General features: G+C 38.8%; 1 protein-coding gene across 9 annotated transcripts in view; it reads right to left on the minus strand.

Annotated features, from left to right (window-relative positions):
* KCNMB2 (potassium calcium-activated channel subfamily M regulatory beta subunit 2) overlaps positions 1–13,571 on the minus strand; it is a 223,797-nt gene that overhangs the window by 3,233 nt on the left and 206,993 nt on the right. For all 9 annotated transcript variants that reach the window (XM_014838368.3, XM_070509404.1, XM_014838367.3 and 6 more), the window contains 2 exons: positions 12,948–13,118; positions 10,303–10,498 (listed from right to left, as the gene is read on the minus strand). In XM_014838368.3, coding sequence (XP_014693854.1) covers positions 10,303–10,498; positions 12,948–13,118 — 367 coding nt within the window. The remainder of the gene's footprint in view (positions 1–10,302; positions 10,499–12,947; positions 13,119–13,571) is intronic.

The following is a 13,571-nucleotide window of genomic DNA, read 5'->3' on the forward strand; positions in this document are numbered from 1 at the left end:
GTCCGGTATGTTTGGATTACTCTTTCCCTGACTTTTCTAGTGGGTAAACTGGCACCTTGCTTTTTTGGGTCTGCTGTGATCATTAGATTATTTGGCTATAAACATTAGGAAGATTCTTTGATTAGTTAAGAATAGGGGATGAGCATGCTGGCATTTATCATAAACCAAGCTTAAGGTAATGTTCTCATGGCAAGGACTGGTTGACACCTTCAGGTTTGATCAGCTAAGAATAAATGTGAGTGCACTCATAAATGTGAGTTCAGCAAAGGCCTGGTACTAGCACAACATTAAGGGTCTGAAAGTATCTCCAAGAAAGCAGACTTTCTCAGTGATCATAATTTAGTACAAAAATCAACCTATGACTGCCAGGAAGCAAATTTTCTAGCAGTTGGATGCCTTTTGGATCATAGGCAGTAAGGGAATGCCTTTATTTCTATCCTTATTCAAAGCTGCCCAGATCGTGTCTTTAAAATTTTTTAAAAATGTTTTTTGAATCGAAGCATTAAAAAAAGAATCACAGACAAGCCATTTGTGGCTGAATTCAAACAGAGCCAATTTCGATTACAAATGCATCCAGCTTCTGTATATTTTTGTGCTGAGATAGTTTATAGTAGTAGTTTCAGTGGCTAACACTGCTAAGTTATTGAAATGATCTCAGTAAAAATAGCACTCCATTAAAAATGGAGTTTTTTTTTTTTTTCTTATGCTCTTGTGAATTGATTTGGCTTTTAAAATTTTTGGAAGAAACGTTTGTCAGCCAAATGGCAATAATTCTGTCACTAGGTAAGATTCTTCCAAATAAAATGAGATATAAATTACTTTTGAGACTGTCTAGCAAGGTTGTAATGCAGGAGCTGCTTATTAAACTTTCAAGCCATCAGTGACTCAAATATGCACATTTGGACCTGCCAGGTGAGCCATGTTCTATACGTGATTGGACTAGGGTCTCCGGGGCCAGTGGCACATCAAAGTGCAACTCCTCATTGCTAGTGGAGAAAAGATTCCTCTCCCCTTGTATTTTTAGCTTCTCCTAACCTTGCCACCTGCCACCTTTCGACACAGAAGCTGGCTCCCATTTTAGACTGCTGCTGATCCCTGAAAACTCTACCATATGTCAGTCATTCATTCTGTTTTATTATTGATGGGTCCTTCTTTTGTGACAATGAGAATGTATGAAGTAGCGTACCCAGCCCCTGACTCATGTTCTGGAGATCTGGTTACTGTGTTACTGTGTTTCTGTAAGCAAGTTACTTGGCTCCTCAGGATCAACTTCTTTATTTATAATATTTATATAAAATTATATATGTAATTTCTATATAAGACATTTATTTATAAAGGGGTTAATAAAGGCTTCCTAGCAGGGTTCGTGTGAGGATTAAATGATGAATATGCATAAAGCCTCAATAAATTTTCATTAACATAGTTTCCTATTGGAATATCACATTTGCCTGCATGATCTTCTAAAGTCTTTAACCAAGTGCCACATACTAAACTATGAAACCTCTGAGGAGGGCAAAATTACTAATTATATGGTTTTTACAGGAGCAGTCCTGTTCGATGGCTCTTGTCTCTCACGTTCCTTGCTTTTGTGTCGGAGGAGATTTGACGTGCTGAATCCTACATTAGGATTCTAGTTTTCTGTTTCTGTGGCTCCAACTGTGTCTTTCTGAGGCTGGTGTGAATTTGGGGTGATGATTTAGTGATCTCATGATGTCGTCACGTGTTCGGAGGATAATTTTATATGATTGGTTTAGAAGACACAGAATACATTTCCACAAATGGAAACTTTACTAAGTGATCTACACTTAGTTGGAAAAATGTAATATAGATCGAAAAGATAAAAATCCCAGCATTTTTAGATCATTCTTTTTTTTTCGTGGGAGGTGTGGAATAGGAAAGAATTAACTTTTAGACTCTGCATGATGTATATCATAAAGGAAGATATGAATAATAATTTTATGTACACAAGATGCTTAGGTACTCATCAAAATATGTTCATATTTTTTACCAAGGCTATAGGCCTTTCTCTCTTTTGTGCCTTAACATATGAATATATAAACCTAGCAGTCCTCTGAGAGAGCCATTCAGCAGATTTAGACTCACATCTGTCTTCTTAATCCTAAATTTTGTTAATAAATCTTTCTGCTTTCCCAAATCCCTTAAGTTCTCTTTAGTATTGAAAACCACAGAGGTGTCCCCAAGGCATGACCTTTCCTCTCCCAGCCGAGGAAACCTGGGTCCTGTCAGCTTCTCTTGACTGTCCTTTCCCTTACACGTCAACGAAGATCCAGCAATTGCATCTTCTCTCCAATTCTTTGGAAAGTGACTGAAAATTTTCTTTTCTTAACCTCACTTCCAGAGTCTTTTACATCAATAGAGTTATTTTTATTCTCATGATGGACAGAAGTTTTGAGAAACTACCTGTTGGGCTTTGCTTAGGCATGCTTCGCTAGGCATGCGTGAAGCAAAAAGTGACAGTCCTTCATCCTAAAAATAAAAGATGTGGGGGTGAGTGGGGCCAGTGGGAGGGGGGTGTTTGGCTGAATAACCTCACTGATCAGCAGCCTCTTCCTTATGATGGTAGGAAGGGAGCTACCAATTCTCAGGATAACCTAGGGGAAGAGCTTGTTCTTCATTTGTTCTTTTGTAAAAAGGGAGGTATCATTTCAGAGGTTAGAAGTTTCATGAAATCCAATCACTATTTGTTGTCTTTAATGTGCCAGGTAGTGTGCTAGATATAGGCATCGAAAACATAAGCAATATAAGATATTCTTTTAGAGAGAACAGGAAGAGAATACAAACCAAGAGTAGGGTGATGAAACGAGATCAGGAATGAGGCTAAAAAAGGCTTTCAGTAAAGATTATACCCTTCAGAGAAGTGGGCTGCAAATTTGCTCTCAGAACTCCTTAGAGTATCCTAGTCCACGATGTCCATGAGATAAAAACAAAATAAAAACATTGGTCATGTGAAACATAAATATTCATGGTTCCAAAGTCAGATGAAACTTTTTCTTGTGTCGTCAAACAATAAATATTGTGCACAAGTTTATTAAGCAGGTGTGATGTGCCACGCTTTGTGTTCTGCGCTAGAGAAGAAAATGTAACTCCTATATTCAAAGAAGGTAGAGATCACCAGCTGGCAGCCCTGGGTTCCTCTGGCACACAAGTATATTTTGAACTTTTGAGTTCTTGAATATTAGTAATGGACAGAGGAAATGAAAGGGTAAATTGAGATATTATTTTTTTCCCTTTTGAGACTTCCTGCTCTTTAAAACCACTTTTTAAAAAAGTGAATCCCATAAAATTTAGTTTAGACTTGTTTGCACTTCTAAGTGTCCTCTTGATTTTGGCAAGTGGGACTGTTTGAAATGTTTGGTAGGAAAACAGTATTCACGATCTGCTCTGAACTATAGTTTCTTTCAGTATTGAGACACAGGTTCCTCCAGAGAAATTTCCTTTTCTGTGTTTCCCAGAGCTTTCACATTTCTTATGGTATTTCTACTTGATTTGGAGCAGAGAAGATGCTTAAAAGACCTATGAAATCCACTAATGAAATAGAAGCTGTCTGGAGCCTTCAGATTAGTCAATATGCAGAATAGCTTAAACCATGGAGCCCCACATCCATGATGTATCCAATTAGGCCTAGAGTAAGTCAGATATCTAATCTGACCTTCCCTTCATCATGATCCTCTTTCTTGGTCACTGGAAAGGAATATGTACATTCTCTATTCTTTTCTTCTTGATGCTCAGTGTAAGCTCCTTCCAAGCACATTCTTCACTTCATTTCTGCAAAAGATGCCCTTAGCCATCCAAGAATTCAGTTTTGGTGATGGTGACTAAAGTTTGTCAATCACAATAGCATTTCTGAATATCTGGTCCATAGGCAGTTTCAGCAAATGTCTAATAAATATCCCTATAAATTTAAGGTGCTAATTAGGGGGATGTCATATGTCAAATTTCTGGTCATGTTTTTTTGCCCCTTTTCAGGGTGTACTACTATCTGTTTAATATCTACTCTGTGTAAACCATTGCTGAATACACAACCATGACCTTCCTTCTGGATCACAGATAATTCTATTCCTTGCTCATGGCCTTTACTTGATCCTAAGAACCTCTTGGAATATGATAGAATGGCATAGATCCTCACTTGTTCACTAAATATACCATCAGAAGGATAAATATTTCATAGAACTTAGATTTTTCAGAGCTCTTATCTTTATTCTCTCAAGAGGGTGCTGTAATGTTTTTCTCTCTAAGAGATAGCATGATGAGGTAAAGAGACTTTGATTTTAATTCAGGCATAATTAGTTAGTGAAGGCATGACTGGGAAAATTATTTCATTTTCTGAGCTCAGCTTCATTATTGTGAAGTGGAGATAATAGTGGTGCCTAATACGTGGGATTGCTGCTGTAATTAAGTAAGCGAGTTAATGTGAAATATTTAGTTTTATACAGTTCTTGGCACATTGTAAGCTCTTGATAAAATTTGGTTATTATTATTTTAGGAGTAGGGTTTTAGTTAGGATTAAATGAGATGATTTTTCTAAAGTTCTTAGCATAGTGCTGGGCACATAATAGACACTTAATAAATGTTGGGTCTTATTTCCCATCCAGATTCTCAACTTCACTTTATTTTCTTCCCTTTTCCCTTGTCCTACCAATGCTGTGCAGAGAAATTCCCTGCTTACAAGCTTTGCTTAGAATTCCAGAAGCTCACAGCATCCAAGCCCAAAGCTAAATAAAATTGAGAGCAGTTGTTCTGCACTGTCACAACTGGAGAGAGGGGGATGTTGGCATCTAGTGGGTGGAGGCCAGGGATGCTGCTAAACCTCTTACAATGTACAGGACAGTCCACCCCAACAACAAAGAATTATCCCACCCCAAATGTCAATAGTGCTGAGGCTGATAAACCCTGGTCTAGATATGTATATTCTCTGGATTTAGGGAATCCATAAGGCTTCAGATGGGTGACAAAATCATGCTGAGTTTGGGTTTGTAAATAATTGTCTAATTTATAGAACTTATTCTCCACCAAAAATAGCCATCTTCTCCATGACAGTTATGTATAAAATACCATATATATGGTATTATACCACATATCAAAAAATGGATATATTTTCTTATTTTTCACCAAACTTCATGTTAAATCCATCCCCAAACCAGATGGGCATGATTTGAGAATCCCTGGTGGGTAAATGAGCTTTTAAACTCCCAAAGGAGATGAGCATTGAAAAATTCAACAACTGTAGTGAATTAATCATTAGCCACTGCTTATGATTCCAGTGACAGCCTTGTGGCCAAGGGACGCAGGGGCCCTTGAGCCCACTTGCGGCTCCTAGAGACTGTTCGTCTGCCAATTGCTCCACAAAAGCATGCCAGCTTATCAGCTTAAGCAGCTTCAGTTGTAATGTTGACAAGAGCTTGGGCACTGGGTCTAAAGGCTAAAGAAAAAGAACATATGAGAGAGTGTGAAAATTTAAAAATAAAATCCTTTGGATATTTTGTACAAAGAAGACAGCTTGATTGAAATCCTTCTGTCTCCTGTTGTCTCAGATCACACATTGCCAGTGGTTCTTTATGTATCTCAACAAAACTATACCCATTTTTTAGTAACTACAGGGAAGACTATTATTTTTGCTGAGCTTGGGGGAGGGTAACAAGAAGGAGAGATCAACATAGAGATTATTTTAATTTTTTCTCCCAGGAATATCATAAATATTCCTCATGCTGCCTTAGGATCATGGTTTAATGGCCTTCTGACATGGAGATAACTGTATTTTTAATGTCTATACTTCTGATTAAAGGCAGAGGACAGCTACCCAGAGAGTGAAGAACTACTGTGTCAGGAGGGTGAGCCCAGTGGTTGGTGCTGCCTTTCCTCTGGAGCATCTGCTGACTCTAGAAAGGGGCTGAGAGCCTAGAAGGCTGAATGGTATTTTTGACAGCCTTGCAGGGCTAGGGGCAGGAATTATAATTGAGGGCCTATAAAGTGGGGGCCCTGATGACTCCCCTGTTCACTTTGGGTTGAGAATCTTAAGGGCCACATCATAGGACTAATGGTCGGCCTAAAGTAAACAGATGCCCACAAGGACTTCAGCTCTGATCTGAATATCTCAGTTTTGGAGGTCAGCATAAGGTGATCATGAATGGCTGGTGTACCCAGGGGTCTGATAGAAGAAAATGGAAATAATTTTTGGAAAAGATGACATCATCCTGGGCTTAAAGTTATTTTTATAAATAATTTTGCAAATATCATTTCTGAAATCTAATAAAAACGTGCCAGATATAAGACAACATGAAAACAAATAAGAGGAGAAAAAAATAGAAGAGGCACATGGGGCTTCAGATATTGAAGTCATCAAAATAAATTTTAAAATAAACATAATTTTGCTTTTTGTGTTGAAAGATTTAGAAGATGAGAATTAGAATATTTCAGGAAACTAGAGTTATAAAATAAGACCCAAATGCATATTCTAGAAATGAAAAATATGATCAGAGAAATTAAAAACTCAATGATGCATTTAACAGTGGATTTGCCAGAGCTGAGGAAATAATTGTGAGTTAGAAGATAGGTCACTATCCAGAATGAAGCACAGAGACACAAAGGGAGGGAAAATACAAAAGAGAGAGTAAGGCGTACAGGGGATGCAATGAGAAAACCCAACATATGGCCAATTGGAGTTGAAAAAGGAGGAGTAGGAGAAAATGAGAGCAGAGGCAGTATTTGATGCAATAATGACTGAAGAACTTCCTAAAACTGACAAAGAACATCAAGGAGCAGAGAGAAACCCTGGGAACAGTAAGCAAGCTAAATAAAAATAAATGGGTACTTTGGCACATAATAGTTAAACTGCAGAAAACCAAAGAAAACAATTTTTAGCATAGACAAAGATTACCTCAAGGAAGCAGCAATTAGAGAGATCTGAGTTCTAAATAGCAACAATGCTCACCAGAAGAATGGGATGTTTTCAATGTGCAGAAACAAAATAACAGCCAACTCAGAATTTTATACTCTTTGAATGTATCCTTCAAGAATGAAAATGAAATACAAATATTTTCAGACAAATGAAAGCTGAGGGAATTCTTTAGAGCAGATATTGCACTAAATAAATACTAATTAAAGAATGTTCTTCAGGCAGTAGAAAAACGATCCCAGATGGGAGACCAGAGATAAAGGAAGAAGTGAAGAATAATGAAAATGGAAAATCATGGGGACACATATAAATTAATATCTACTGTATACAAAAACAATAACAATGTCTACATGAGCTTAAAGTATGTACAGAAAAAAATGACAGTAATATATAAATAGAGAAGAGACTGAGTGGGGTTAAAAATGTTTTAATGTCCTTGACTAGTCAAGATTGCAAGCTGTAATCTCTAGGCTAAACATTAAAACAACAGTGACAGAACAGATAACTTTCAAGAAAAAGAGAAATGGGGTTATAAAAATAATCCAATGGGGACAGAGTGGTCTTTTTATAAATGGACTTGGGTAAATGGCTGTCCATATGAAAAAAAAAAGAAACCCAGAAAGTTGACTCCTACATAAAAATCAATTTTAGATAGATTGTATTCTAACTGTGAAAGAAGGAACAATAATGCTTCTAGAAGATAATTTAGGAGAATAATTTCATGACTTCAGGGTAGATGAAGACTTTTTAAACAGGACAACCAAACACTACAAAAAAGCAAGCAAGAAAGAAAAAGATTGACAATATTTGGCTACATTTAAATTAGAAACTTCTGTCCTTCAAAGACGTCATTAAGAGAGTGAAAAGGTTACATAATGGGAGAAGATTTTGTAATACATATATCTAACAGAGGTTCGTTTCTAGATTTAAAGAAATCCTATAATGAATACTAAGAAGAAAGAATTCAATAGAAAAATAGACAAAGGACTTGAACAGACATTATACAAAAGAGGATATCCAAATGGCCGATAAATAAATAAAAAAGGCATTTGATGACATTAGTCATCTGAACCACAAGGAAATATCACATTAGCTAAAATTAAAATTACAGATGATACTAAGTGCTGATGAGGATTTGGAGCCATGCAAACTCTCATACCCACAGAGTTGGTGGGAGTGTGAATTGGTACAGGCATTTTGGAAAACAATTTGCTGTTATCTACTAAACTTTAAGATATGTGTACCCTATGATGTAGATATTCCATTCTCAGCTTTATACCCGACAGAAGTGTGTGTGCTAGTGTACCAAAAGACATATGCAAGAATATTTATTTAAGGCAGAATTATTTGTAATAGCCTCAAACTGTAGAGAACTCAAAATGTCCATCAACAGCTGAATGAATAAATAAATTAGCATATTCATACAATGGGATATGATACAGTAACAAAAATGAATGAACTACCACCAAATGGAATGACTTCTAACAAACATAGGGTTGTGTGAAGGAAGTTAGACACAAGAGGAAATAGTCTGTATGATTCTATTTATATAATGTTTAAAAACCAGGCAAAACTAAAATATAGTGTCTAAGAATACATGCTTAGGTAATAAAACTATGAAGAAAGATAAGAAAGTAACTGGAATAATAGTCAAGATGGTTGTCACCTTTGGCAGGGGCCAGAGCCTATAGTTATTGGGGGGGATGTGAAGGGTGTTTTTACTATATGGGAAGTGTCTATTTTTTTACCCTTGTGGTGATTACTTGGGGGATCTCTGTAACAAATGCCTAAGCTTTACTTTTTCCCTTTCTTTCATGTTCCTGTATGTGTGCTGTAATTCACAGTTAAAAACAAGATAATGGAGCAAATAAACCAAACAATGACCTGGTAGTCTGACAGTAGACAAGATACTGGTCCTAAATTTTTAACTGAGACTTTATATGGTAGCTTCACTCTCTGTTTATAGCCTAAATAATGCATTCACAGGGCCTAGTGAGAAAATGTCAAAACAAGGAAATGGAAGTCTATCCCACTTTTTGGTGCCTATTCAACTTTGGCCTATTTCCAATTCCATGGAGATTTGAGAGTTTTATAGGCATTCATCATTACAGGTCAGCTTCAATTTAAAAATCTGACTTGAGGGAAGATCTTGGAAAACAAACACTTTGTGGGGGAGCTAAGCTTTGTATATTTGCAGAACAGGGTTAGATCTGGTGCTGTTTGTGGTTACCACAAACGAAAGGAAATCAGTGCAGACATTTTCAAACAACATTCTCTGAAATACTCATTACGTTGAGTCCACAGAGATATTTGCAAGAATTTTTTTAAGTTATTGTAACCAAAATGCATGGTAGATTCCCCTCCTTTGTGTCAATATATCACAAAACAAATCCTATTCTAGTATCGAACTCTGAAGCTACTGAATTTTTTCAATACATATAATCTATGTCATTTAAGTGCTGATAATTGTAATGAAAAGAAAACTTTCTTACAAGAAAGGCTAGAGTTCACAGGAGTTGTATCTGGTAATGAGGGCTAATTGTCCTATTGGAGAGTGACATCAGGTCGTCTTGGCATATGAGAGTACTCTGGCCATCTATATTGCTATCATGAATCCAAAACTCAATATATTTATCCAAAAATTGATAACGGCAGGTTGGATGACCTTACTGGTCATCGCAGACCTTATAAATATGAACTCTATGTACAGCTTTAATATCATATATTTGTTGAGCATCCACCGTCTGGATTTGAATGTATCAGTGCTGGCAAATTCAGCCTCTGTGAACATTACATATAGGAAGAAAGACACACAGGACACACACCGTGACATCAGGTTGACAGTCTCCCTGTGCCAGCACTTTATATCCTCTGCTCTGATCTGCACAATGACTTTGCAAGATGGCCACTGTTTACCTTTTTACAGAAAAGGAAGCTGAGGCTCAGAGAGATTAAGTTACATCCCCAAGGTCCTAGAACTGAGTGACAGTGACCATGGAAAAGCAAAAGACAGTTTTACCTCATGGCTCCCTGGTATATGATGAATACTTGGTTTTTTGGCTTGTACGACTCTGACTAAGCTGCACATTTGCTTTAAAACACTCAGCCTATTGTGTATAAATAGGATATAATGTTTACCTGCTAAATGGAAGTAAAGGCTAAGTTTGCACTACCACAAAGTGGGGGAGTGATTTGTCCATACTTGGACAGAAAACAAATGTTTCCCAAGCAAGAGTCAGATAGTGAGTTCTGTGCAGGGACGAGGCAGGGCCTGCTTCCTAGTGGCATTCTCCTTTGAAACGCTGGCCCAGGGGAACTTCAGAGGGAGAGACGAGCTGGGGGCAGGAGTCTGCGGGGGTGAAGGAGATGCAGCGTGCCCCAGCTCCTACCTTCTGATTGATTTTCATCGTCTCTTCAGTGTGGTAGAGAAGGAGCTTTTCGCCTGAAGAAGTCAGGTTCACGTATACCTGGAGGCAGGGGTACTGAGACAGTTTCCAGCAGTCTGGACCACAGCTGAAGGAGCAATTAAACGTTTCCGTGATGGACACATTCAGCAAGGTGCATTGAGACTCTTCAGTCCACACACTACGGAGAGAGGGGGAGAGTAACACAAGTCCAAATGCTAACAGCAAGGAAGGTGCAATCGGACAATCACTTGCCAGCTTCTTAACTTGTAGCATCTTTTCCAAATCTATGACACAATCTCTTTGTAAAAGTTTATGCCTGTGAATAGAGAAGCTTTTGGCAAATTACAATACAAACACAGACAAACTTTGCCTGGCACCTGAGAGCTTTTTCAGACTTCCATTGGATATAGAGTAGTATAATCTCCAAGGCTTAAGTTAGATGTTCTCCTGATCAAATTCACTGTAAGCATAAGGGAGCTTTTTACATCGCCACCTGCACTCACCCTGTATTTCTGTATTGTAAGCAACTTCCTGCTGCACCCCAGTCACCAAGTCTGCTCTGAACTCTCTTCATCCCAATCCCCACGCCAGCCCAGTGTGTGCACAGAGAGGGTGTAAGGGAGAAGGGGAGAGAAGATGGCAAATGTGTGGAGGGGCTGGAGGTCCAACTTGACAGATGGAAGGAGAGTGATATATTTCTTTAAGGTCTTTCTAATAAGGGAGAAAAGCTAACTCCATCTTTTGTTTATACTAAGATCACTTGTTGCGTGACCTCTTCACCCTAATTGGTAATGTACATACATTATCTTCTTTTGTCCTCCCGACAACTCTACAAGTTGGGTATTAATTCCTTTTAAAGGTGAATGAACTGAGGGTCGGAGAAATCAAGTAACACACAAGGACACACACTTAGTAAGTTATGGAAACTGTGATTCCACCCAATCGTATATTTCTTTAAGACTCAGGCTCATCCGGGTGTATGCACTGCCTCCCCATAAACACAGTGGAAAAGGGGCCCTTCTATGCAGACTAATGGGTTCACATCAGTGCCCTGGGACCTCAGAACTAGAAAGATTTAAAAAAAAAAAACCCAAACCAAAAACAAACTCCAGCTGCCCATTGGCCAGACTTTCATTCTAAAATACTTATAATTTTATGATCAAGAGTGACATTTGTGATTAGGAATTAACACACCAGCAATCAGCGCTCTGCTTCCGGGTATAAGCTGATTACCATAGTGATCGGAAAACAGCACGTCTTCTTTGCAAATTAATACCCTTCCTTTGGCTGGACACGTGTTGACAGGGCCCCCCTTTTCATGTCCAGTTTTCTGCTAGAGGCCGGATCCTAGCCCTGACCCCCTCTACTGTGGCAAATTGTATTTTCCTGGGACAAGGGTGGTCAGATTTTGCCTATACAAGGAGAGAAAATGTCTTAGATGGTTCTAAGCAGATGTGAGGATCTGAAAGTGGTTTTGGAATCAGTGAGCACTCAGGGCCTGAGGCATCAGCGCTTTCATTGAGAGGGAGCACAGCTGAAAGCATCAGAGACACAGAACGGAGCAGCCACAGGCGGGAAAGATGACGCCTTAATTTTAGCAAATTACTGTATTTCAGCTAGATTTTGCTTCTAACATGAAAGTATTAATTTAGGTGGAGAAATGAATGCCACAAAATGGTTTGATTCTCTTTTGGATTGAAATCTCAATTTTTCATTTGAAAGGGCCTCTTTCTATAAGCTGAGCCACTGTGAGACTTTCCGCATTAGTTACAGCAATGCTGGGCTCTCCTGTGCTCAAAGCGTCCAAATTGATGGACAACAGTCAGCTAGAAGTGCCGTGGGGATTTTTCATGTGGCTTTCTCAGGGGGAATACACTGGCTATCTCAGTATTCAATTGTCTCCCTGTCTATTCAGTAAACCTGGGTCAAATATGAAAATGAAAGAGGTTCAGAATTGGTTATTTTTAAAAGTTAGTGCATAGCAGTGTTTCTCAGTCTTGACAGCATATTAGAATCAGCTGGGGAACTTTTGAGGCTACTGATGCCTGGGTCCCACTGCAGACCAATTAAATCTGACCTTCTGGGATAATGGTGGTGGGGCCTGGGCATCAGCATTTTTAAAAGTTTCTCAGGAAGTTTAAATGTACAGTTGAGAACCACTGATGTGTGGGGTGATGGAAGAGTGGGATGAGGTGGAAAAGGAATATGGTGGAGGACAGATAGAGGTGTGAAGAGGCAAGAATGGGGACTCTGGAATTAGAGTCCTCATCTTATCATATCTCTGCCACATGCTAGAGCTGTGTGACATTGGGCAAATTATATCTACTTTGAGCCTCAGTTTTGCCACTTTTATAATGAGTATATTCATACTTACTTTATAGAGTAGTTGTGAGAATTAAACAAGTAATGTATGGAAAGTCCCTGGCACATAGTAGACAGTTTATGTATACAGATATTTTTATCCTTTTTATTAGATAACGTTATTTAAAAATAGTATATGCCAGGCCCTGCTCAAAATTCTTACTGGGAAAGAAGGTGAGGAAGAGGACCTCAGGGCTGATAAGCTATGGGGGGGTAGGGAGAAGGCGGAGATGAACGACATTACCCCGACCACCCAATGGCCTTACCTCTGCATGTATGAGCGCAGGAGTGTGATCCCCAGCAGAAAGTACATCATGATGGAGCACACCATCATGGCCAGTCCTAGGAGAATGGCCCGGTCCTCTCCTGCTTTCAGTGCTGTGACAGTTTTTCTTTTGTCCAGGAGGTCGTGGTCTCTGATTTTTTGGTAAATATTTCTGAGGTTGAAAATAATATAGTCTTACATGAAGTTCACAGTTAATCAACACGCCCCGAGAGAGTGGGTAAGTCTCTGGCCATGCCTTCCTAGGGCAGAGATGCCTAGAGTAGCCCTCCAAACCTGCCTGAGTGTGCCTGAATCCCACCATGTGACCATTGCCTCCCAACACACACACACACACACACACGCACGTGTACCAATCTTGAGCAGAAACAAGTCCTCCTTCTTTACTTGGGGCCCAGTCAGCTGTAAATATTTTTCCCTTCTCTCTAAATCTACAGAAAGAAAGCAACCCCCACAACCCTTAAAATAATGCTTTGGATTTGCTGCCTCTGCCATTTAACCCCCAGCTGATGATCATTGATCTTTTTATACTCTCTGAATACATAGTGGAGCATTAATTCAAATAAATGGCAACATACATCAGGAATCTATCAACTTAATACCTTAT

Source organism: Equus asinus, chromosome 5, assembly GCF_041296235.1.
Source record: "Equus asinus isolate D_3611 breed Donkey chromosome 5, EquAss-T2T_v2, whole genome shotgun sequence".
Lineage (NCBI taxonomy): Eukaryota > Metazoa > Chordata > Mammalia > Perissodactyla > Equidae > Equus > Equus asinus.